The 27,986-nt window shown below is 44.6% G+C and overlaps 1 protein-coding gene across 1 annotated transcript in view; it reads left to right on the forward strand.

Moving 5' to 3' along the window:
• The window catches only part of LOC126252117 (gamma-aminobutyric acid receptor alpha-like), a 235,467-nt gene that overhangs the window by 199,686 nt on the left and 7,795 nt on the right, over positions 1–27,986 (forward strand). Inside the window, exons 10-11 of the mRNA XM_049952984.1 lie at positions 9,806–10,013; positions 23,636–24,007. Of these exons, the coding sequence (XP_049808941.1) occupies positions 9,806–10,013; positions 23,636–24,007 (580 nt within the window). The remainder of the gene's footprint in view (positions 1–9,805; positions 10,014–23,635; positions 24,008–27,986) is intronic.

The following is a 27,986-nucleotide window of genomic DNA, read 5'->3' on the forward strand; positions in this document are numbered from 1 at the left end:
CATGCTCTCTAAATTGAGTAACACAAAACTTATTAGAGGACACATGAAGGTCAAAGAACTGTAAAGAAATATACGCAACTACAATATAATCAAAAGAAGAGATACCCTTGCTGATTGTCGGAGCTGTTGACATTGAGCCATTGAGCATTAACTGTTCTAGGCTGGTATGAAGAGCCGTCGCATATGTAGCTAGGGCTCCGCCCACAGTATCCATTATTATGTCAGTAACAGTCAACTGCCGCAAAATACGAGTAAAATCAGTAAAAATGCAATTGTAATGTGAAATATTTGTCCCACGACCACAGTCATGTAATTATAAAATTAGACTTTCGTAAAATAAATAAAAGAACAGGTAAAATACAGGTAATAAGGAAATAAACCACTAACATCCGAACTAGGCCCAAAGTGTGGGTTCATGCGTGACATGTTGTGCAAAGATTACTTACAAGAACGCAACCGGTAACCATGGCAACATTATGAAGATCGATATGTTATGATTACGGCCTTGCCGCCGTGGTAACACCAGTTCCCGTCAGATCACCGAAGTTAACCGCTGCGGGGTGGGCTAGCACTTGGATGGGTGACCATCCGGTCTGCCCAGCGCTGTTGGCAAGCGGGGTGCACTCAGCCCTTGTGAAACAAACTAAGGAGCTAATTCACTGAGAAGTAGCGGCTCCGGTCCCGGAAACTGACATAAGGCCGGGAGAGCGGTGTGCTGAACATATGCCCCTCCATATCCGCATCCAGTGATGCCTGTAGACTGAGGATGACACGGCGGCCAGTCGGTACCTTTGGGCCTTCATGGACAGTACGGGAGGACTTTAGTTTTAGTTGATGTTATGATTTCCAGTCAAAGATGCAAAACTATGGCTTATTCTTAATGACTCTCCACGTAATCATCATTATATAAAATTGAGTAATCGTATTTCTTATACTAATTATGTACACGTCTCGCCATTAAAATTGCTAAACCAAGAAGAAATGATAAACGGGTATTCATTGGACAAATATATTATACTAGAAATGACATGTGATTACATTTGCACTCAATTTAGGCACATAGATCTTGATAAATCAGCACTCAGAACAACCACCCCCGGCCATAATAACGGCCTTCATACTCCTGGGTATTGCGTCAAACAGAGCTTGGATGGCGTCTACAGGTACAGCTGCCCTTGCAGCTTCAACACGATACCACAGTTCATCAAGAGTAGTGACTGGCGTATTGTGATGAGCCAGTTGCTCGGCCACCATTGACCAGACGTTTTCAACTGGTGAGAGATCTGTAGAATGTGCTGACCGGGGCAGCAGTCGAGCATTTCCTGTATGCAGAAAGCCCGTACAGGACCTGCAACATGCGGTCGTGCATTATCCTGCTGAAATGTAGGGTTTCGTAAGGATCGAATGAAGGATAGAGCCACGAGTCGTAACACATTTGAAATATAACGTCCACTGTTCAAAGTGCCGTAAATGCGAACAAGGGGTAATCTGGAAGTGTAAACAATGGCATCCCATACAATCACGCCGGGTGATACCCCAGTATGGCGATGACGAATACACGCTTCCAATGTGCATTCACCACGATGTCGCCAAAAACGGATGCGACCATCATGATGCTATAAGCAGAACCTGGATTCATCCGAAACAATGACGTTTTGCCATTCGTGCACCCATGTTCGTCGTTGAGTACACCATCGTAGGCGCTCCTGTCTGTGATGCAGCGTCAAGGGTAACCGCAGCCATGGTCTCCGAGCTGATAGTCCATGCTGCTGCAAACGTCGTCGAACTGTTCGTGCAGATGATTGTTGTCTTGCAAACGTCCCCATCTGGAGACTCAGGGATCGAACGTGGCTGCACGATACGTTACAGCCATGCGGATAAGATGCCTGTCATCTCGACTGCTAGTAATACGAGTACGTTGGGATCCAGCACGGCGTTCCGTATTACCCTCCTGAACTCACCGATTCCATATTATGCTAACAGTCACTGGATTTCGACTAACGCGTGCAGCGATGTCGCGATACGATAAGCCGCAATCGCGATAGGCTACAATTCGACCTTTATCAAATTGGGAAACGTGATGGTACGCATTTCTCCTCCTTACACGAGGCATCACAACAACGTTTCACGAGGTAAGGCCGCTCAACCGCTTTTTCCCGTTGTTTAAACTTCGCGTCTGTAGCACGTCATCTTCGCGGTGTAGCAGTTTTAATGGCCAGTAGTGTAATTACATAAATTTTTCAGCGTTGTATATCTTTTAATGTGTCCTCGAACAAGTTTCATGTTACTCTATTTACAGAATATGTAATGGTCTGATGATGATCAATCATTTATCGAAACCGGTCACCGTATTAAAAGAAAAAATATTTTATACGGTCTAGACTGTTTTTATTATAATTTTAGTAGTGTTTTATGACCGCTGACATCTCCTAAAATGATTTTTAAAACAATTTTAATTAAATGTCCATACTTTGTTAAAAGACCCAGAAATACATTAAAAATAAAGCTTACACGATAGAACAAGGTAAATAGGCACCGGAATGGGTGACGAAAGGGGATGGATACCAGATAGTTGTTACAGGTCTGGGGCGCAACCCTCGGTTAACCAAGAAAAGCTCCAGACATAATTTATCAGAGGACACATACAAAATGAAGTAAGATGAGACGTAATTGAGGGCAAGTGAGAGAGATTATGTTTAATGATGGCACTTGGCCACAGAATGTAGCTATCATAATTACGTATTGCAGACCGTAATTCCAGATGACCTGATTGTTGGAAATAGTGAACAACAGTTCATTGATTGTTTCTCGGAGTAACTGGCAACGTTTCATCCATTTTCTGGTACCTGTAGCACTCAGCTAAACTGTCTCAACATGTCGCCTATACGGTAGCAACATGTGGTCTGCTGACTAGCTGTTCAAGCCACGGAAACGCTTCTTTACTGCAAAAGCATTCGGGTCCCAGTGAGACAGAGCTCTTGCTGTAGGGATTATACAAAACGTCGGGTTTCGAAGAAGACAGCCAAATGTGTAGAGGCTACCGTCCACATCGCCATCATTATTGTGCTCATTTCCAAAGTTTTTGGGCAGGCGTGTTAGTAGCGTGTTGCACACTGACGTCTTTCAACGGCCAGAAAAGCTGCTCTGGCACCTATCTCGTTTGTTCACGTGCGAAGGCCCTTTCAGTCAAAGCACAAACGACTCCCTTACTACGGAAATAGACGCCTACTAACTTCTGAATAAATGCAGTTAAGATCGGGAGAAATTATGGACAATATCTCTGTACCGGCGCTTTATATATATTAACGAACGAAAAAAACAATAAATAGTCCACCTTGTGCCGCTTACAGGTTGCCTATCTGGCGGATTCCAGGGGAAACTAAAATTTGGTTTTCAGTACCTTGCGTAATTATTGACAGAATTTAAAAATTTTTAATGCTGTCACATTCTATCAGAAAGTATAATCTTATCTTAATAATTTTACACTATAAGAAAAGTTAGAAAGTCTGTGTTTGTCTTGACGGAGCGCAACTGATGGCCCACAAATACCCGGAATTTATTCATACAGTATTTGAGAACGAGAGCACTTATCGGCCTGCAATAAAGATTACACATAATTTAAAACCTCTTCCAAACCTTTTCTCGCTGACACACTAACAAAAGATGAAAGAAAAAGCGTTTAGCGCTTAATGCAATTATGCCGTTCATGGAGTAAAACTTCGGCATTAGATGTGCTTTTTAATTCATTATTTGTTTATTTTAACATTATTGGAAACACTTCTGCAGACAGATTCCACAGATACTACTGAACGTACCAGCAAAATTCTATCATTTTATGATGCATAGTTCAGGAGCTATGACGTCTTAAACATTGAGGTGCGTGAAAAATTTGCTTTTTAAAAAGACATCATTTGTATAATAATCAGACGTCTGAACCTGTTATATACAGGGCACTTCCATTCCCTTAAGATTGTGGGAGGGGTGGGGGGTTTGGTAACTATGTGTCATCCGTCCCCTGCCCTCATAACACACGTGCTATCACGAATCATATTATACAGGGCGAACCTTAATAAAAACCGACAAACTGCAGCAATAGATTCCTGACTGTAAATGGATGAAAAGATGTCATACGAACATGTGTCCGAAAATGGGCGGTATGCGTGCACCAACAACAAATCGTCTCGGAACACAGTACAGAGCTGCATCTCATCCACGTCACAACAGATGTTAAAAATGGCCTCCATCGGACTGCAGGTGATAGGGGTAGTATTGGTTGTCACACAGGATTCACATAATCGTACTTTGGGCCGCGCGGGGTAGCCACCCAGTCTCATGCGCCTTGTCAAGTTGTAAGGTGGCATGGTCTCCTGACCTTCATTTCTTACATATTCCATCCTCACAATCGTGTTCTGCACATCAAGACACTTCATTGGAACCCACACTCGATTAGGGAGAGACAATTTTGTATGAATTCGTGTAAGCGATAAGCAAATCTAATAAGTAAGTCGCAAGTGCGCACGAAGGTTGAAAAAGTCGAGGCTGGCGTACACAACATGACGGCCATAGGAATGTTCGTTCTAAAGAGGCAACCAGCCCGCTGGGAGGTCCATCCCTTCAGAGGGGTGAGTCAGCACACACCTACTTCGGCTGGAGCGACCCCCCAGAGAGAGGTCAACTTTTGCCAGAGCGAATGGTTAACGACCACAATGTTCGACTTAAAAGCAAATTCCGCTACATTGTGTGGGAGCGCCCAGAAGACGCATTTTTCGACGGACCGACTGCATAGTTACAGAGTTCTCACAGGAGGACAGTATACGCCTAACGGAGATACTACATATTTCCGCATTGGTCGACTTAAATGAAACGTCACTCGTTTAAAAGAGCAACGGTGATTGCGCAATATTTCTGACGCAAAGCGCCAGAGGAGTGAGGGAAGACAGCGAATGATAGACCCTTGCAATTTTTCCAGAGAAACGGGCCGTTCCATTGTTGCTCTTGAAGCGGGAACACAAAATGAGAGCGAGTGCGCTTGTATGTGTGCGCAAAGAGTGAGGAACAAAGTCTGTCCTCAGTACTTCGTTAGCGAATCGGAGTGACGCTCTATATTCAGTCGCTTGCGATTAAGCATTGACCACTGTGTTGGCCGCCACATTTATTGTGCGGTGTAAACACAGGCAGGGTACTAGTTAAACTCCTGCGTGCGAATATTGAGTGACATCGCGGTGGACTGGTTATCTGACTGGTGTACCACAACAATATTTAGACTAGGGGTGGATAGGCATCCTTGACTTCATCGGTGTAGGGAGAGTTTGATTGGCGAAGGTCAATCCAGATAGAAAGAGATAGTTGTGTTATTTGTCAGCAGCGAGCGACTCAGGCAGTAGTTGTCTCAGCTCATGGTATTGTGCGCTACAGCATATACAAGCACCATCTGTCGTCCATAACAGTACACTCCATTACATTTCTCACGTGACAGTCTTGAACATACCTATAAAAGTTATTCAAGTTGTGTAGGCGCGGCTCTCAGCCATTCTGCGGAGTAAGTAACATTCTTAAAGAAAAGGGAGAAAAGAACCTTTCCATACTTTGTAAAATAGTAGTATTCCTATCCATAAGAGGCAACCTACTGTTACGAAAAGAATCCGAAAATTTATTAATTTATAACGAAAGTTTCACTTGATTTCTCAGAAATTTTTTTGCAATAAATAATATTTTTCGTTCGTTTAATGTTTTTCTTACACTAAATAGCAATAGTCCACTACCCAAGTTACGTAAGAATATAGAATATTTTTGTGTCTTTTCCTTACAGCAGACGACTCCAGAAGATATTTGTTGCTGGATGTTTTTGAAGAAGTTCTCGTTGGTACATTGGGAGCGTCTGTCTGATTTCTGTAGTAGAGTCAGGTGGAAACTGTTTCTTGCAGGAGCCAAAGGGTAGTTGTTGGATCAATCCATTGGTCATTTGACAATATAGAAGCCACACACTCAGAACGTTTAGCGCAGCTGCCCCCATCGGAGGTTCGAGTCCTCCCTTGGCCATGAGTGTATGTGTTGTCCTTAACGTAACTTAGTTTAAACTAGATTAAGTAGTGTGCAAGTGTAGGGACTGATTACCTCAGCAGTTTGGTCCCATAGATGCTTATCACGAATTTCCAGAAATGTTTTCTTATTTTGGTGTACACCATGTTGTTAGACCACATGCCTGGAGCTTGTTCTAGGTTTCGTCTCAGTATCCTGTAGAACCTGGTTCTCCAAATCTGGTATATGCACAGACCTCCGCCTCTCTGCATGTTCATCTGTCTGAAAGGACCCATGGTCACACAAATGTCCAAAAAAAGGCTTGAAATGTGTGATGTGCTGTGTGTCTGGGAGAGTAGTTGTTTTGGTATAGCCATGCTGCCTCTCGACCGTTACTGTCTGCCTGACCATACACAAGCATCATCTCGGCTTGTTCCCGACATGAATACCGGACGATTCTGCTGCTTGCAGTACGCTGCGTCAATCGAACAGTCTGCAACACACAAGCAAGAAACGGCACGTGGCCAGAAGAACTGTCATTTGTCAACGCCATCCACCGTGGCACCTATGCGTTTCTCGACAAATGTTGATAGAACCTTTTTTCCTCCATTTACAGAATCCGTCTCTGCAGCTTGTCGATTTTATTAATGTTCACCAAGTAGAAAGGGCAGTCAAATGAAAACGAGACCGATGGAATAAATGTAAGTTATCTATTGTTTCAAGAGTAATCTAACTATTAACACATTTATCCTACTGTGAAACAGAATGGTTAGTGCCTTCATCGAAAAACGTTTGCGGTTACTACAGAACCATGATTGTACTCAGGAGCGCACCACTTCGTACGAAGCAAATCGACGGGCACGGATGTCTTCCTTCAGGGCTCCATCAAAACGGAAATCACGTGGAGAGAGATCGGAGGATGTGTAACAGCTTCCCGGCGAAATTTCTTAAACATGATCGAAACAACCTCGGCAACATGTGGGCGGCTCCATTTTCATATGTTTGGAACTCTGAAAAAAGACAGTCGGGGCCGATGATTTGCTAGGGACGAAAAAGTGCATGCTGTGTTACAATCACAATCCCGCAGGCAACTGCAAAAATTTTTTCATGAGGGCATTGATACCACTGTTTCACCGTGGGAAAAATATGTTAACAGTTATGACGATTACTTTTGAAATCATAAAGAGTTCATATACCATTTTACAATCTGTCTCGTTTTCATGTGAATGCCCAAAATACGCAAATTCATATGATAATACCACAGCCAGCATAAAAAAACCTGTTAATACCTTCTGTTTTTTGTGTCTTGGTCCCACATCGGTGCAGGGTCGGCCTGGTTATAACCGAATTTGGTAGGTTTAGTTTACGAGCTGGCAGGATACCATTTCCTGTCACCACCTTTAACCCCCTGGGATGGAATATGTGCGCCCAGATGTTAGCGTGTAGTGTTAATAATGTGAAAGGGAGCGAAAGTTTCCTAAATGTTTGCGGAAACTTGTAACGGAGGTGGGAAATGGATGCATGCGCGATATACAACGTGGTGCATTGATAGTGACCGGGCCAAATATCTCACGAAATGAGCATTAAACAAAGAAATACAAAGAACGAAACTCGTCTAGCTTGACTGTGGCAACCAGATGGCGCTATTATTGGCTCGCTAGATGGTGCTGCCATAGGTCAAACGGATATCAACTGCGTTTCTTTAAATAGTAACCGCCATTTTTATTACATATTCGTGTAGTACGTAAAGAAATATGAATGTTGGACCACTTTTTCGCTTTGTGATAGATGGCGCTGTAATAGTCACAAACGCATAAGTACGTGTTATCACGTAACATTCCGCCAGTGCGGACGGTATTTGCTTCGTGATACATTACCCGTGTTAAAATGTACCGTTTACCAATTGTGGAAATGGTTGATATCGTGTTGATGTATGGCTATTGTGATCAAAATGCGCAACGGGCGTGTGCTATGTATGCTACTCGGTATCCTGGACATCATCCAAGTGTCCGGACCGTTCGCCGGATATTTACGTTATTTAAGGAAACAGGAAGTGACCAGCCACATCTGAAACGTCAGCCACGACCTGCAAGAAATGATGATGCCCAAGTAGGTGTTTTAGCTGCTGTCGCGGCTAATCCGCACATCAGTAGCAAAGAAATTGCGCGAGAATCAGGAATCTCAAAAACGTCGGTGTTGAAAATGCTACATCAACATCGATTGCACCCGTACCATATTTCTATGCACCAGGAATTGCATGGCGACGACTTTGAACGTCGTGTACAGTTCTGCCACTGGGCACAAGAGAAATTACGGGATGGTGAGAGATTTTTTGCACGCGTTCTATTTAGCGACGAAGCGTCATTCACCAACAGCGGTAACGTAAACCGGTATAATATGCACTATTCGGCAACGATAAATCCGCGATGGCTGCGACAAGTGGAATATCAGCGACCTTGGCGGGTTAATGTATGGTGCGGCATTATGGGAGGAGGGATAATTGGCCCACATATTTTCGATGGGAATGTAAATGGTGCAATGTATGCTGATTTGCTACGTAATGTTCTACCGATGTCACTAGAAAATGTTTCACTGGATGAGAGAATGGCGATGTACTTCCAACACGATGGATGTCCGGCACATTGCTCGCGTGCTGTTGAAGCGGTATTGAATAGCATATCTCATGACAGGTGGATTGGTCGTTGAAGCACCGTACCATGGCCCGCACGTGCACCGGATCTGACGTCCAAGGATTTCTTTCTGTGGGGAAAGTTGAAGCATATTTGCTATCGTGATCCAGCTACAACGCCTGACAACATGCGTCAGCCCACTGTCAGTGCATGTGCGATCATTACGGAAGGCGAACTACACGCTGTTGAGAGGAATGTCGTGACACGTATTGCCAAATGCATTGAGGTTGACGGACATAATTTTGAGCATGTATCGCATTAGTGCGGTATTTACAGGTATTCACGCTGTAACAGTATGCGTTCTCAGAAATGATAAGTTCACAAAGGTACATATATCACATTGGAACAACCGAAATAAAATGTTCAATCGTACCTACTTTCTGTATGTTAATTTAAAAAACCTACCTGTTACCAACTGTTCCTCTAAAATTGTGAGCTATATGTTTGTGACTATTACAGCGCCATCTATCATAAAGCGAAAACAGTGGTCCAACTAAAACATTCATATTTCTTTACGTACTACACGAATATGTAATTAAAAATGGGGGTTCGTATTTAGAAAAAAAAAACGCAGTTGATATCCGTTTGACCTATGGCAACGCCATCTAGCGGGCCAATTATAGCGCCAACTGGTTTCCCCATCCAAGCTAGACAAGTTTAGTTCTTTGTAGTTTTTTCGTTTGCCCCTGTACACCTGGGGAATGTGGAAAACCGTCTACAAACGTTATCCAGGCAGGCCGGGATGTCGGTAATACGCCCGGTGGATTTGACCCGGGGCTGGCATATCTCCCCGTCCCCGAAGCGGCTCTTCCATAACGGACGGCTATCCTGGCCGGTAAATGCTTGTTAAGCTCCAATTAACGTAACTCTGATGCGACGATGATAGTTTCCAATCCTGGACAGCGTGGCTTCATGACGTCTCCCCCTGCCTCCTGTAAGTAGACTGCCGCTCCCTCGGTGACCGTTCGGTCGGTGTCGTCACTGGAGATCATGCCGCCCGTTATTCACGCCCGCCGCTCGCCAGCGGACGACTGCGCGCTCTTCGGCAGGAGGCGGCTCGTAAGGCAGCGCTACTCCTCTGGCAACTGCGGCCGCAGACATTCGCCCGCCCATAACGCGCGCCGCCCCCCAGGGGCGAGTCCGGGGCCGACGGCAGCGCTGCCCCTGGCGAGGCCTGCGGGGTTTTTCCAGCGCCGTCCTTCCTAATGGCCACGCGGGACGCCGGGGGCGCAAGTTTTTGCGTCCCAACTCCGCCCACACACTGCCTCCTCCATTGGTCCCACCTCCACCGCAGCTGAAGGGGCCGTACGTTCGGCCAACTGCGAGGGTCGACAAGTAGGACGGACGACATTGTGAAACCGTTACATTCTCCGCTCTGGTCCATTTCTGTTCCAACATTCACTGCCTCAGCATGTGCCCCTCCCTCTCAGCTCTTAAACTCGCCTATAGTGTCCTTACAAGCGTTACTGCAGAAACAATATGCTATTTATTTCATTATCTAGACTTGCTTCTTGCATGACAACTTGGGAGTGAAATCTGGCGGCTCCCTTTCTCATCATCATCATCATCATCTCCCTACAAGAATTAGGTATTGTAAACATCTGTTGTTCAAATGGTTCAAATGGCTCTGAGCACTATGGGACTCAACTTCTGAGGTCATTAGTCCCCTAGGACTTAGAACTAGTTAAACCTAACTAACCTAAGGACATCACAAACATCCATGCCCGAGGCAGGATTCGAACCTGCGACCGTAGCGGTCTTGCGGTTCCAGACTGCAGCGCCTTTAACCGCACGGCCACTTCGGCCGGCTAAACATCTGTTGTCAATCTCTTACGAGGTCTACCTAGTTCTCTCTTCCCTGTCGGTCGAAAATTCATTATGCTTTTTGGCAGTCAGTTTTCTGTCTTTCTGTCAACATGATCCTTCCATTTCATTGCGTTCTGTTCTATCGTGTCATTTACTGAAAAGATTTTTGAATCTTGTCCTATTGTTTCATTTCTTATCCATTTTATTAGAGCTTCTTACAGATCTCATGAAAATCATCTCTGCTGCTCATATAGGTGATTTCTTTGTTACTTTCCATGATTCGGAATGATATAAGACACGAGCAGGAATAGACATATTTGTAGTATTTGATTTGGGTCTCTTCTCTTACTTTTCATTCCAAAGTTCTCCCATTTATTCCACAGGCAGATTCACATTCTTTAACTTCTCCCTCACTGTCTTTGTCATATTTTAAACTAATATCCCATTCTAGGTAACTGAAGTGAGATACTTGCTCTAAAATTTTCTTATTTATTATTATTTTCGATCTGACTGCACTCTTTCGTATGAATGCCATTATCTTTGCTTTATTTACATATATTCTTAAATTATAATACATTAGATTTTGACTAATTCTGTATACCACTCTTTCTACGTTATCTTCTGTTTCCTGTATAATTATCTGCTTATCAGCGTATAACAGAGTATTTCATGGTAAGCTATATCCTACATTAATTCAGAAGTGAATTTCATTTTTCCACTTCGTAACTACATCGACAATATATAAATTAAATAAAGTGGGTGATAAACTGTACACTTATTAGACATCTTGATTTATTAAAAGTTCATCTGAAATTTAGAAACCAGTCTTTTAATATAATTTAATTTATTTTTTTCAATTCAATTATCTAGTTTTTACCGTTTGTCTTGAGTGAACCTCTACAATAAGACCTCTAAAGAAAAATATTACTTACAAAATTTAAGTTATTAGTACAAAAAGCGTATCTGGGTCTCCATGTTTTAACTTCCTAGTCCATTATAAGCAGTTCCACCACTCTGGCGCAGTTAGAAAAGCAATTACAGATACAATATTAATTGAAGAAGCAATGGTTTCTCTTAAATTCATGCATAAATTAAAAGAAATGGATTGTATGCAAACTGCAATGTATATAAATAAACACACTGCCGTATGGTATCAGACTATAAATCACTGAAGTAAAGCCTTTGCTACATCAGAAGATTCCATTTCAACTCAAATTCTGGCAGGGTCACCAGTGCTCTGGCTTCCTTCCTTAAAAATGAGTATTTAAATTTAATCAAATGTTATTTAGTCCCAAATGTTAATGTTCAATGATAATATAGTTCTTATAGTTTCTATAAAGTTAACCACTCCAATAAAAAGTACCCTGGAAAATTTAAGTTACAGTACAAACATCTCAACATAGGCCCTAGATTCTAGCACATGACTCCATGAAAATGTTCCACGACTCCGTTGCAGCTAGAAAAAGCATCGAAAGGCAAATAGTGCCATTCTGGCTGCAGGCAGACCAATCGGAACCGACCGATTGCCGCGTCCCCTAACGAAGGTCATTATCGAAATGTATGGAGGGGTGTGGGTGGGGGAGGGTGCAGCTCCTTCTCAGTTGAGTAGTTCCTCAATTGTCGTCATGAAGGTGAGTGCTCATGGTCCTAGTCCTCCCACCGAGGAAAAACTCCTGGCAGTTCTGGGAATCAAACACAGATCCCCCTTGTGGCAATCAGCCACTCTCAGCACTCAGCTGTGGAGGCGGACGCTAGAAAAACAAATAAATAAAAATGTACAGGTTTGTCTAAGATTCCTGCAGCGAATTAAAAACTGCACACTATGCAAAGTTACCAAAAAACAGTGAATCACACTTTCTTATGAATTCGCACTGTCAGTTAAACCACTGATCACTGAACTAAAACCACAATAGATTCTTCAGTAATACTAAATCATAGAAATAGTCTCGTAAGAGTATTTTTTAATGTTTTAATAATATCTTTAATTAAAATTAAACAATAGCTGCAGTAGCCTTGGTGCAATTACAACACGAACCGACGAGTCCAGAAAAATACACTGCAGCGACTGACAATTACAGGGGTGAGAGTTTGTCTTGGTTTTTGCTAACAACCGTCAGAACACTGTACCACGCCTCCATCGCATCCCAGGTGCAGCCTGGCCATGAAACCAAAGCCAGGTAGTGGATCATACTTTAATAGCAGTTAACATGATACACATTTTTTCCCTAACGTATTAATAAAAAGGTTTGCTCCCCTTCGATACCCTTCTCCCGCCATTCAGCAACACTTTAATACCGACTAACCTAGCTTTACGTTTGAAATTAACATTTTCGATAGGAATAAAGGGGAGTATGTTACCGGCCCCTTTACACATTGCTATAGCACCATGAAAAAGTCATTTTAATTGAATTAAACATGTCTTTCTTTCCCATCACGTTATCCAGATCCCTCTAATTTGAGACCTACTGAATAGGCGGTCTCCACACTGGACTCGCATTCGGGAGGACGATGGTTCACACCTGATTTCGGTTTTCGACGATTTTCCTAAATCGCTTCAGGCAAATGCCGAGATGGTTCCTCTGACAGGGCACGGCATACTTCCTTCCGCCATTCCTTCGATAATCTGAACTTGTGCTCCGTCGGTAACGACCTCGTTGTCGAAGGGTCATTAAACACTAATCTCCCCGTCCTCCACCACCTGATGAATCTACTCGGCTAATCAGGGAATCGGAAGTAATTTCCAACATCAGGAAAGAATGGTGCCAAATTTCCAATTACCTGCCCGTTCGAATCAAAATGGTTCAAATGGCTCTGAGCACTATGGGACTTAACATCTGAGATCATCCGTCCCCTAGAACTTAGGACTAACCTAAGGACATCACACACATGCATGCCCGAAGCAGGATTCTAACCTGCGACCGTAGCAGTCGCGCGGTCCCAGACTGAAGTGCCTATAACAGCTCGGCCACAGCGGCCGGCTTCGTTCGAGTCCCCTTTACTAATGTCTAATGTGTGCATCTCAATGAGCTACACTGTATGAATCTCACTCTTTTCGTTCGTTAGAACCGGAAGCCGGGTTACACGGACGCCATGTTAATCCCATATAACACCACTTGAGGAAGGAATTCCACTCAGTTCCACACTGCCACCTTGCGGATACAACACGAGAATACAGAATATCAGATCGACTTCCTGACTGACCTGAAGACAGTAATCAACGACATAAATTCGTCGCAAGCGGAGCTAATTTCGGGGGTAAGTCAAGTGAGTGTTACGAAGCTACTGCTTTTACTCGCATAGACACCTGCCTGCCATTGGAAGTGAAGCACGCAGACGAGATGGTCGGATTCGAAAGTTACTTCATGCACATACACACCATTGGTGAGCATGTAAAGGATTAGAGTTGCATTTCTTTGTGAGAGGTAGGACGATAACCAGACTGCATTAATGTGGTTCGCGTGGAGAGTTGTTACCAGACCTGGTAGAGCATGTAAGGGGTGTGAACAGCTTCAGAATTTGAGTGACCACTGTGGAGGGCACAGAGAAGCCGTGCTCTTGTGGGACAGCGTCATCGGCACCTGATAGATTCTGTGAGGGTCCTCAGTGTGGGTCTCCATGTGGCCGCATGCCCGCGTCGCGACATTCAGATGTGAAGTGGCTCAGTCACGGACGACACGGAAAAGTACGGGCAGCCGCAGTCTTCGGCTGGATTGCGAACGACCACTTCTGACCATCTTCAAGAGAGCATGGACGTAATGTGCATCAAGCACATTGTAACCTCTTCACATGTGCCCTTGCCACTCCAAAGAAAAGTAATGGACACCCTGCAAAATTCTCTCGCTACGTACGATCGGTGACGGAGTAGCAGCACCCAGACCAAGAATAACCTCCCACGTGTAGATTGTAGTTAACGCCACAACACAAATGGCTGCGTTTAGAGTGTTGTCGCTACCAGGAAGCACGGACTGCATGGCGTCACATGGTGTTCTCCGATTAATCGCGCTTCTGCAGTACCTCGGATGATTGTCACTGGCGGCTATGTCGGTGATGTAGGCCGAAGTAGCATTCTTCCAATGTTTTCCAGAGGCAGAGCGGTGCTAACTCCTGGCGTCATGCTGCGAAGAGGCATCGGGTATGACTTCAGGTTACGACTGCTACTGACTGAGGGAACTCTGACGACACTTTAAGTACGTCGCAGACATCTAGCCTTCTAGTGTCTTACCTCTCACGCGATAGGATCGTCGGGCCACTTTTCGACAGGACAATGCTCGTCCTCACAAGGTAGGTGTCTCCTTGAACTGCCTGCGTGATGTTGATGAACTACCATGGCCAGTAAGGTCCCAAGATCTGTACCCAGTAGATCTGGGACGTCATATCGGTCACAGTGACAGTCCCCAAGATATCAAGGATTGGTTACAACAAATGTGGGCCACATTGATTCAGGGGAGGAGAGAACGACTTTATAACATACTGCTCAACAGAATCAGAGCATGCATCCAGGCCAGACGACTTGTAATGTCATACGAATAACTGGACACATTCTGCCAAGTTCTTCAAATTTTGACTCGCTATTCTAAACACTGAAATAACATCGCATACCCTCTCAGCTCATGAAGTTTCATTTCACTTCCTCTCCCCTTCTGGAAGCTTCACTTTTTTTGTTTTCAGGCAGTGTAAATCATCTAGTGAAAAGCGTTAGAAGCTGTTTTAGGTTACTGGTGGGTATTATTGTATATAGAAAAGTGGAAATGGCTGAATATGTTGAAAATTGACGTCAAGGTAAGGAAATTTATCGCACTGCACAAATGTAGGCCGAAAGACCCATTATTTTCGATTAAGTTGTCGGCGAGAAACCGCTGGACGCAGTAACAGACACAAATTATTGGGGGTAACCATCTAGAGGACTTAGAGTAGAATTATCAAGTAAAATTAGTTGTACGAAAGCAGATACCAGATTGAAAATAAGTGGAGGACTACCAAAGAAATATAAGGAACCGACGATTCAAGTAACTTACTAAACACTCTTTCAACTGAATCTCGAGCATTAGTCGTCAGAATGGAATGCTTACCAACTGGGAGTAAGAGAAAAGTTTGTGAAGGCTTTGAGGAGCGTGGTGCGATACGAGTTATGTTCGTCGCAGAGATGCTAAGCAAACTCTAGTGGCGGACGCTGCAAGAGGTGGGTTTTGCATCGTGGATAAATTTCTTGTTAAAGTAAGGTCCAAGGAAAGTCAGAGAACGTATTATTTCCTCCCAAGTACAAACCGAAAATACGAGCTCATTCGTTCTTTCCGAGCACAGAGAGTGGTAACCCATAGTTAATGTCGGAAGTACCCTTTGTCTCAGTCCGAAAGGTGCCTTGCAATGTATTTGTGAAGATGCAGATAAATCTGACGGATGGGCTGAAATAATTGCGTTCATACCATAGAAGGTGCTAGAACCTAATGAATGAGTGAGGACTCCGAATCTCTCTCCCCTTTAAATGCAGATTTCTGAAAGAAGATCCCAGGACCAAAGCACTTGGCCTCTGCAAAAGCGCAACTCAAAGCCTCCTGCTCTGTTGAAATCACGTGATGCTGTAAGGAAAGTACAGCATATAAGCACGCAGAAGCGAAGGGGGCATTATTGTCGCGGCAATACGGAACGCATAAGGGGAAAGCCACTGTCGTAAGAGACTTTGACAAATGGCAGTATGTTTTAGTTTGACACGTGGGAACGAGCATCTCGGAAACATCGAAGCTGGCCGGATGTTGGCGCGCTTCTGTTGTGACGGTCTATGGAAAGTGCTTGAAGGACGGTGAAACCACAACTACGTAACAAGGTGATGGACGCCCACACCTCATCACAGAACGGGGAGGTCGGAGCTTTCCTACTCTGTGACGCAGTGCAAGCAGCGATCGGTGGCAGGTATGACGAATGAATGCAATGCTGGGGCAGGCACAAGTGTTTCGGAGCGCACCGTGCAGCACACATTGTTGAAAAATAGGACCAACGGTATCGACAAGCAGTATTAAGCTGCAGGGAACATTCACGTGGGTATCCATGAGGCCTGCGGCACCATGAAAGCTGTGAACTACGTGAACAGTATAGCAGAATATATTCACTTTTTCATACTTAATATCTTCCCATACGATGCCATCTGTCGTCAGTATTACTGTCTGTGCCACAGCGCCTTAATTGCGCTACACTGGTTTGATGAGCATGATATTCAGTTCCTGTTGATGTCTTGGCCACCGAATTCGCCCTATCTGAACTCATGTGGTACTCAGACTGGGGGAAGCTCCGCAACCTCACTTACGTACGTGAACGCCTAGTGACTCATAGGCGTATCTCCGGAAACCTACCACCGATTTCTCGAAGCTATGCAGCGCAGAAAGCCAGCTCTGTTGCGTTACAAAGGTGGTCAACGTAAGGCTTTGTCTCAGCACCGTACATTCTTTCAATTTTTTTGTGTATATGTGTCTGTACACTGCAATTCAAAGAAAAAGATATGTACGAAATAGTCTATATACTTTGTTAATTGTGATGTGAGGGCAGAAGATCCGCGTGAATTTTCACTGAGGGTATTGTACGGGTTTGTCATTCAAATAAGATTGTCATTTTATGCTTTGAGTCGACCAGTTTCGTGGCACTGAGCTTCTGCTCAGTATTTAATAAAGAGATTTCTACAGTGGCATTCTCCAATAGACGCTAAGGAAAATGGAACTATCCGAACTGAATTGAAATTGACAGATATGATGTACACGTACAAAGAAATTACTTCAGAAAAATTCAGCGATATATTCAAGAGAAAGAGCTTCGCAGGAACGAGTCAATAACGTGTTCGTCTACTTCTGGCCCTCGTGCATCAGTAATTCGGCTCGGCATTTATTGATGGAGTTGATGGATATCCTCCTGACAGATGTCGTGCCAAATTCAGTGCACGTTAGTTCGTCAAAATCCCGCACGGGTTGGAGGGCACTGTCCGCAATGCCTCAAACGTCAGATGGAAAAAGATCTAAAGACCTTGTTGGCTAAGGTATGATCTGGCAAGCACGATGAAAACCAGTAGAATCTCTGATTATGTGCAGGCGGGAATTATATTGCTGATATCCAAACCAATCTAAATCCAAGCCAACAGCAACGAAACTGGGCGTAGAATATTGTCGTGGATGATAACCAAAGGGGTCCTGCAATGAAACAAACGGCACCCCAGACCGTCACTCCTGGTTGTCGAGCCATATGGCGGGCGAAAGTCAGGTTGTACCCTACTGCTGCCTGGTGCATCTCTAGACACGTCTTCGCTGGTTATCTGGACACAGTTGGAAGCGAGACTCAATGAAGAAGATAATTTTACTCCAGTCAACTAGATTCCAGGACGACGCCTTTGGTCGTCATCCGCAGCACTCTTACAGCACAGTGGTATATAGATGATATTCGACGCCCCGTTTCGTTGTTCTCCACGGCACGCCATCCAGGGCTTACATTTCAGCGCGATAATGTCCGCCTGCTGGTCTTCGCGCATGAGTAACGCTGCCTTGGCCAGCAAGGTGGTCGATCTCTCCCCAGTTGAGAAAGTTTCGAACTTTATGAGCAGGGCCCTCCATGCAGCTCATGATTTTGACGATCTAAGGTGGCGATTGGACGGAGGACATCCGATAGTTCTATCAATCAATGCCACGCCGAGTAGCTGCTTGTTAAGGGGCAGAGGAACAACGCGTTACTGATATTGTAATCCTTTGTTTCTCTGTACATGCACAACATCAACTGACCTCTGTCCCATTCTGATAATTCCACTGCGGTGTCTCTTTTCTTCTTCTTCTCCTTCTTCTTCTTTTTCAGTGTTCTTCGGATCACATTAGCTCTTCGGATAGCAAATTACAGCGATAGTATTTGCATGCATGTGATATTTTTATTTTTTATTGGGATAAACTCTGTGATGAATGTTATGTGACAAGTTCCTTAGTGGAACTGTAAGGCATTCTGCGCTGAGCAGTCCTGTATGTAAAACCAATCTTGCTTCTCTCACGCTTCTCTCATCTTTATCTGTTCTGCTGTCAGGATGGCAAAATCCACCCACAAGTTCGTGAGTCTCTTTTCCAAATTGAATATTTAGGCATTCAGCTTGACAATCCGCGAATAACACACCTCAGCAAGTGTTCGCACTCTCCTCAGCATAAGGACTGAATACGCATGAAAATAACTCATAACTGAAGCGGACTCAGTTCTGTGAATAACATTTCCATGTAATTGGGAACTGGAGAGTTTGATTTCGATAAAAAAACTGGGGAAGAGATCGAGCTCTTCAACGACCCCCAACTCAACCATTTCACTATAAGGAAAATTATGAATTGCAGCAGATCGTATACTTCTATTAATTTTAAACTAAGTGAATGGTTCGAACAAGAGTTACAGGCGTATCTCTGTACCGACGGCGACCACGCAGCGAAATCAGCTCCACAGTTTTGATGTTGGAGATACGTAAGTTCTGCCGGTGTCTTCTGGTCTGGCACCTCCATCTTCCACCGAGCAATGAATGTTCTAGTCACAGCCGCCACAGTTACGTTACGACAAGTTTCTTCTTCAAACACTTTTTTATGCAACCAGGATTCCAGTTGAACGTTACACTCCTCGCGTGCACCTGCTGCTCGTGTTTTATTAACAGTGACCGTAGTAAGTTCTATGAGTGCTCTGCTGTGCCCATTGAATCAAAAATTCTATAGTATATTCATACATAGTGCAAATAAATTAAATAGCTAATTTCATATTGCTCTGCTAAATAAAAGTTATGAACTTCACAACAATTTTATTGGTGACATTGGCGCCATGGGGAGGTAGAATATCAAGTACTCGCAGTATTCAGGGAATGTGTGACAAACATGAAAAGTAATATCGCTGTGAGAGCATAAGCGATCGAGACTTACGACCGCTGTCATCAGACTGTGTGCCAGTTTCTTGCTTCCCCTGCGTTCCATGTTAAGCCTTAGCCTGGGGGACCCTCGTCTTTTAAGAGGGATGTAGAGTGAGTGAAGGTACTATGTTTCACAACTTGTTTCCTGTCAGTTTTGGCTTTAGATTTCTGTACCTAGGGTTTGACTCCCATTGATTAAATGGGTTTTTTTCTGAAGAAGTGGAGGCATGGAATAATGTCCATTTCTCGTCGTGTTCATTGAGTAAATGGACAAAACGTTAGCAGATTTTCACTTCCTCATTACCTAAAAACAAAATATTGTAGTGCATATGTTCCATACTCATTAGCACCAAAGGAAAGGTAAACTGCACAGGCACCCATCACTGAGAGTTAAGTGATGCAGAATGACGTCCAACAGATCATAATATGTCGGAAGAAGGGAACGGCAAACCACTTTCACTAGGACTGCTTTCTGAGACGGCAACATGGAACTGCCACATTATTCCCAAAGGTCATTGACGGGCATGGAGTAGCTTTTGCACTGATGGACAGCAGAAGTGTCACTGTAAGACTCGACCTCTCTGCTTACCAGAACTAGAGCCCGGCAGGAGGATAGCCGCACATAGGGACTGGAGGTATGGGCGCAGGGGCACCTCCGAACAGACAAAGGTTCTCTTTTCGGACCAAGTGTCTTTCAGCAGTAATATACCTATGTCTCTGCTCTTCCTGCCATTCCAAAAATTGCGCCTTGGGGATGTCCTTACATGGAACAGCCGTTAAAGGTTTTTGGACCCTCCAGTCCAGTTATTTGTTAAGAGTTATGGTTGCTGCTGTTTGCTGATGACACTATCGTGTACGGCAAGGCGATTAAGTTTAGTGACTGTCGGAGGTTACAAGACGACGTGGTCAAAATTTATAGTTGGTGTAGTGAATGACAGCTATCTATACATGTAGAAAAATTTACGTTAATGCGGATAAGTAGGAAGAACAAACCTGTATTATTCTTATATAGCATTAATATTGCCCTGTCTGATACAGTCACGTAGTGAGTTCTCCACGTGACTTGGTCCTCCTTAGTCAGATAGATGTAATCCTCAAAGTGTCATTCACAATAACTGGACTGACTCTGAAAGAATAATCTTTAGAGATCTTAAGACACGCCACGTTTTCCTTCACATTCCTCTTCAAACTTCTCCAAAACTCGACTTTGTGACTCCTCTGCTGGTTATTTACTGTGGAGTATTATGGAGTCCCTAGTTGGCTGCACAGAAGACTCCTGAAGAAGATCCCAGCGATGGGGTGGAAACTTCGAGTTTTGAAGATGTTTGAAGAAGAAGACCATGCGGCCTTACACCTCATAAGATTTTACCTTCAATGACAACGACCACAAGAGCGTGTTGACCTACGAGATGGGCAAGATAAAACTCACCGGGAAATTTCACTGACGGAAGAAAACCGCAATACCAAGAAGGAGTTATGCGACATTAATCAACATTGGCAGTCGCGTTACTACATCTGGAAGATGATGTTCATTCAAATTTCCCACCAGTCGCATGAAACTGATGCTAGTAGCGTCAATGTGAGGATCCAAATCAAGTTTTATTTAAATATATGCTGTAACCGTCGCGAGCGTTACTTTGATATTGGACGTGGTGAGCTGATGTTAGTCGACAATGCTTTTAAGGGGACAAAGACGCCATTGTCAACATCTCACTGAGTTTGAACGAAGTCACGTTGTAGGCCTACGAGAAGCTGGGTGCTTCTTCTTCGATATTACATGAAGACTTGGTAGGAATGTAGGTACTGTACATGACTGCTGGCAGCAGTACTCAAAAGAATGTACAGTTTGCAAGTAGATCGGGGTAGAGACGTCCACGTGGCATTACGCTGAGAGAAGACCATCGTGTTCGGCGTTTGACTCTGGCGCATTGTACGGCATCTGCAGCAGCAGTTGGCACCACAGTGACACAACGGTATGTTACAAATGAAGGACAGCTCCAAGCCATACACCCTGTAGCGTACATTCCACTGACACGAAACTACCGGCATTTGTGAGTTCACTGGTGTCAAGCAAGAGCTCACTGGAGGCTGGGAAGAGGTGTGTTGTATTTTCTGATGAGAACGGGTTCTGCCTTGGTGCCAGCAAGGGCCGTATGTTGGTCACGAGGCCAGTTGAGGGCCTCCAACCAACCTGTCTGCGTGCTAGACATACTGTTCCTACACCTGAGGTTACTGTCTGGGGTTCGATTTCGTATAACAGCAGGAGCATGCTTTGGTTATCCCACACATCCTGACGGCAAATTTGTACGCCAGTCTGGTGGTTCGACCTGTTGCGCTGCCGGCCGGAGTGGCCGAGTGGTTCTAGGCGCTACAGTCTGGAAACGCGCGACCGCTACGGTCGCAGGTCCGAATCCTGCCTCGGGCATGGATGTGTGTGATGTCCTTAGGTTAGTTAGGTTTAAGTAGTTCTAAGTTCTAGGGGACACAGAAGTTGACCTCAGAAGTTAAGTCGCATAGTGCTCAGAGCCATTTGAAGCATTTGAACCTGTTGCACTGCCATTCAGGAACAGCATGCCAGGGGGTGTTTTATAACTGGATAACGCTCGCCCGCAGAACGCTGCTGTAATCCAACACAGGACAGTCGACACGTTGCCTTGTCCTGCTCGATCACCATATCTGTCTCCAGTCGACCACATATGGGACGTCATCGGGCGAGAACTCCAGCGTGATCCACAAAGATCATTAATCGTTCTTGTACGTACTGACCAGGTGCAAAAGTCGAGCAACTCCATCCCACAAATAGTTCGGTACATATAAAACACACTGCATGGACGTTTGCATGCTTGCATTCAATATTCTGGCTACTGCACTGTTGTTAATGTGCCAGCATTTCACATTTGCAATGGCTTATCTCACGCGTGCATTAACATGTGGTCTTGCAACGTTAACCTCTTACACATGTTATCCAAACATCTACATCTACGTGATTACTCTGCTATTCATAATAAAGTGCCTGGCAGAAGGTTCAATGAGCCACCTTCAAGCTGTCTCTCTAGCGTTCCATTCTCGAACGGCGCGCGGGATAAACGAGTACTTAAATTTTTCTGTGCGAGCCCTTATTTCTCTTATTTTATCGTGATGATCATTTCTCGCTATGTAGGTGGGTGCCAACAGAAGGTTTTGGTAATCGGAGGAGAAAACTGGTGATTGAAATTTAATGAGAAGATCCCGCCGCAACGAAAAACGCCTTTGTTTTAACGATTGTCACTCCACGTATCACGTCTGTGATGCTATCTCTCCTATTTCGCGATAATACAAAACGAGTTGCCCTTCTTCGTACTTTTTCGATGTCATCCGTCAGTCTCACCTGGTGCGGATCCCACACCGCACAGCAATACTCGAGAATAGAGCGGACAAGCGTATTGTAAGCGGTCTCTTTGGTAGACCTGTTGCACCTTATAAGTGTTCTGCCAATGAATCGTAGTCTTTGCTTTGCTCTACCCACAATATTATCTATGTGATCGTTCCAATTTAGGTTATTTATAACTGTAATTCCTAAGTATTTAGTTGAATTTACAGCCTGCAGATTTGTGTGACTTATCGCGTAATCAAAATTTAGCTGATTACTTGTAGTACTCATGTGAAAAACTTCACACTTTTCTTTATTCAGGGTCAATTGCCACTTTTCGCACCATACAGATATCTTATCTAAATCATTTTGCAAATCGTTTAGGTCATCTGGTGACTTTACAAGACGGTAAATGACAGCATCATCTGCAAACAATTTAATAGGGCTATTCAGATTGTGTACTATGTCGTTAATGTAGATCAGGAACAATAAAGGGCCTATAACACTTCCTTGGGGAACGCCGGATATTACTTCTGTTTTACTCGATGACTTTCCGTCTATTACTACGAACTGTGACCTGTCTGACAGGAAATCACGAATCCAGTCGCACAACTGAGGCGATACTCCGTTGGCACGCAGTTTGGTTAGAAGATGCTTGTGAGGAACGGTGCCAACAAATGTATTGAAGAAATTTCATTGGCCTACATTAATTATTTTTTGGTGTTGAGATTCTTCTTCCATCAGTGTGTTTAATACACCTCAACACAGCCAACCCTATTTACTTGCTCTGCAACTGGGGCGGTCGATGCATCCTGTGTTGCCTATCTTCATGTGCACGTAATATTTTTCTGGACGGTTTTGTCCTGACCACCCTGTATGCAGTTCTGACTTGAATGGACGACAGCAGCAGTGCGGCTGTAAGGCTCGCCTGCTGCCTCTCCCAGAGTCAGTGGTGGGCGGTGATCGCGGAGGCCTGGTTCCGCAGGGTGAGCCTGGCTCGGTGGCGCCGGGGGGCCGCAAGGCGAGCTCCGGCAGCGTGGGCGGCGTGGGCGGCCGGGGCGGCTCGTTCCTGAGGAGGCTGCAGGCGGCCGCCACGCCGCAGCCCTCCTCGTCGTCGTCCGCCGACTCGGCCAGGTTCGTCGAGGTCATCCCGCTGTCCGAGCTGCGCGTGCTGCCCGCCTCGGCGAGACGCCGACCCAGCGCCTGGTCAGTACCGCCGCCCGCAGCTGCGCTCTCGCACGCTACCTACTACCTGTAACTTTCTGTCACACCCTTTGCTTTGGTTACCTTCTGCTGTTGAAACACTGAACCGATGCACTTTTTTCCACCCTACTCAGCGTAGTGAAACACAGAGACGTAGATACGAGTAACTAGCATGCTGTTCCTGTGGTTCATCACAGCGGAGTTCACAAAGCGAACAGCTAGCCAGTCCACAGCACAGTGACTGCAGTCATAACCAAAACGTTCCTGGCAGTGATACGAATCGAAGAACGTGAATTTAGGCAAGTTCAGTCATTCTAACATAAATCTATCTACACTACTGGCCATTAAAATTGCTACACCGAGAAGAAACGCAGATGATAAACACATATTCATTGGACAAATATATTATACTAGAACTGACATGTGATTACATTTTCACGCAATTTGGGTGCATAGATCTTGAGAAGTCAGTATCCAGAACAACAACCTCTGGCCGTAATAACGGCCTTGATACGCCTGGGCATTGAGTCAAACAGAGCTTGGATGTCGTGTACAGGTACAGCTGCCCACGCAGCTTCAACACGATACCACAGTTCATCAAGAGTAGTGACTGGCGTATTGTAAGGAGCCAGTTGCTCGGCCACCATTGACCAGACGTTTTCAATTGGTGAGAGATCTGCAGAATGTGAAGCCAGGGCAGCAGTCGAACATTTTCTGTATCCAGAAAGGCCCGTACAGGACCTGTAACATGCGGTCGTGCATTATCCTCCTGAAATGTTGGGTTTCGCAGGGACAGAATGAAGGGTAGAGCCACGGTTCGTAGCACATCTGAAATGTAACGTCAACTGTTCAAAGTGCCGTCAATGCGAACAAGAGGTGACCGAGACGTGTAACCAATGGCACCCCATACCATCACGCCGGGTGATACGTCAGTATGGCGATGACGAATACACGCTTCCAATGTGCGTTCACCGCTATGTCGCCAAATACGAATGCGACCATCATGATGCTGTAAACATAACCTGGATTCATCTCAAAAAATGACGTTGCCACTCGTGCACCCAGGTTCGTCGTTGAGTACACCATCGCAGGTGCTCCTGTCTGTGATGCAGCGTCAAGGGTAACCGCAGCCATGGTTTCCGAGCTAATAGTCCATGCTGCTGCAAACGTCGTCGAACTGCTCCTGCAGATCGTTGTTGTCTTGCAAATGTCCCCATCTGTTGACTCAGGAATCGATACGTGGCTGCACGATCCGTTACAGCAATGTGGAAAACATGCCTGTCATCTCAACTGTTGGTGATACGAGGCCGTTGGGATTCAGCACTGCGTTCCGTATCAGTCATTGGATCTCGACCACCGCGAGCAGCAATGTCGCGATATGATAAACCCGCAATTGCGATAAGCTACAATCCGACGTTTATCAAATTCGGAAACGTGATGGTACGCATTTATCCTCCTTACACGAGGCATCACAACAACGTTTAACCAGGCAACGCCGGTGAACTGCTGTTTGTGTATCAGAATTCGGATCGAAACTTTCCTCATATCAGCACGTTTTAGGTGTCGCCACCGGCGCCAAACTTGTGTGAATACTCTGAAAAGCTAATCATTTGCATATGACAGCATCTTCATCCTGTCGGTTTAATTTCGCGTCTGTAGCACGTCATCTTCGTGGTGTAGCAATTTTAATGGCCAGTAGTGTATATACAGGACGATTCGATCCACTGTGTAGAAACTCTAGGGGCTTATCGATGAGAGGACTCGGAAGAAGAAAGTACTTCCGTACTTATGTCAGGAAATGCATGGTTTCCCTGCTACAGCCCTTTTATTCAATTCATACATTGTCTCGGCTTCCATGTTCCTCAACGCGTTCGTGTACGTTTTTCATTGGACAGGCTTCATCTGATCAGTGATAAAGACAGCACGCGTAAGCTGCTCCAATGTTTCCACATTCGGAATGGGTTCTAGATACACGATACTTTCGAGATGGCCCCATAACCACAAATCGCACGGGTTGAGAGCCGGTGAACGAGAAGGTCATGCAACTGGAACCTCTCGTACAATCCATCGACCAGGGAAGATACGATTGAGATGCGTCCGGACGTTAACGGCGAAGAGGCCTGGAACACCATCACGTAGCAGCCACATAACCCTTCGAATCATCAGGGGAGGCAAAGTCATCACAAGAAACGTCGATATCCCCGGCATTTTAGGAAACGTGGAAGGATGACTAGTTCCCAAAATACGGTCGCTAATTATCCCGGCCCACACATTCCGGTTGCACCGATGCTGATGATTCGCTGTTACGGTACCATAAGGGTTCTGCATACTAACCCACATATGACTGTTATGAAAGTTGGGCATCACTCCACGTAAAGAGTCTCATCTGGGAACAGGATGGGTGACTTCAGTCCTGAAATCATGATTGCCTGGTGAAGAAACCAGTGGCAAAACTGCTCTCGATGTGGAAAGTCTGTCGCTGGTAACTCCTGCACACGCAGTGAGTGACACGGACAGTAACAATCGTCGCGGAGATTGTTCCACACGGTCATGTGGCTCACCTGCACTTGCGGGCCTACTGCCTGCTTCCTGAAACTAGCCTGTTTCAAACGGCGAAACACTGTTGCAAACATTGATTGCTGTGCTTGTTGTCGGCGGGAATAAGCCTCCTGATAGAGCCTTGCTGCCTGCCGCCCGTTGCCATTGCCTTTCCGTAAGTAAGGACCATGTCGTCAAGCTCTCGATTCGAATACGCTGTATCACATCCACTACAAGCAGAGTCAGCAAGAGAAGTAAATCAGAATTACTATGGCAGGAGAGGGCACTAGGGCATGATGTACGAGGAAAACTTCTACCCTCTAGGAGGAAACAATGCTTACTGTAACTGCTGCTGCATGGTACAGCACGTATCAGACCGCAGTCTCTGCAATAGAGTATGACTGGATGAAAGGTTTGTAGCATGGAGATAATGCATTTCCGGCCATAAGTCCTTTCTTCTTCCGTGTCCTCTCATCGCACAATCCCTAAAATTTGTACACAGTGGAAAAAATCAACCTGTATGTAAAGATATGTGCCGTTTCATTCTTTGTGAATGATACGGATCCACAGTTTCATTCCGATCTTGATGAAATTTTCCTCATTTTGCCTTCAAGACAAGAGAAAATTTCGTAATCTGACTTGAAAAGTATCTAATATGTAAAGGGGGAAGGTTGTTACCAAATAATCTTAATAAAGTTCTTGGCTGATTTACTTCTAATTTCTGTAAGGTCCCTAATGAACATTTAGACGGGTGTAAAACACACTCACTCACACACACACACACACACACACACACACACACACAACGTTATTAACCAAAATCTCTTACACTTCAAATTTCTACATGATGCCTTAAAGAAAGATTTATACGTGCATAGGTATATATTTCTAATATACATGATAGATATTTATATACATATAAAATATATAAGTAAGAAACATTGTTGTCATGCATCTCGAAAACATTTTGACCGATTGACTTCAAAGTTATTGGCCGATTTACTTGAAACTACTACATTCAGATTAAACAATGAAGAAACTTAATGGAAAAGTATGTGCCTAACAAACGAAATATGTTACCGTGGTAAACTGATTGTAATCCTAGTACCGTCGACGTCACTAGATCGCGGTACGAGCGAATCATGATTGCAAACTCTTTTATGTATTGATTAGTTGCCGTTGTTATATATTACATAGAACTTTATTTTAGCCCGTGTTTCACAGTTATTTGTATTATTAAAATCCACAGAACTATACGGGCGCTAAAGCACGTCATCAATATAGTACCAACAAAAGTCACTAGATCGCGGACCGATCAGAAGATCTAACAAAACCCGAGATTTCCCGAACTGTGACCTGAAGTTTTAAGACTTCGCGAGTCGTGCTGAAACACAGCCCTTCATGAAACAGTGAAAACTGAGCCCAAGCAACAGAAGACGAATTCTACAAGAACACAATGAGATACCTATCGCAAAATGTAACAACAAATAGC

The sequence above is a fragment of the Schistocerca nitens genome, chromosome 4 (assembly GCF_023898315.1).
Source record: "Schistocerca nitens isolate TAMUIC-IGC-003100 chromosome 4, iqSchNite1.1, whole genome shotgun sequence".
NCBI classification, from domain to species: domain Eukaryota; kingdom Metazoa; phylum Arthropoda; class Insecta; order Orthoptera; family Acrididae; genus Schistocerca; species Schistocerca nitens.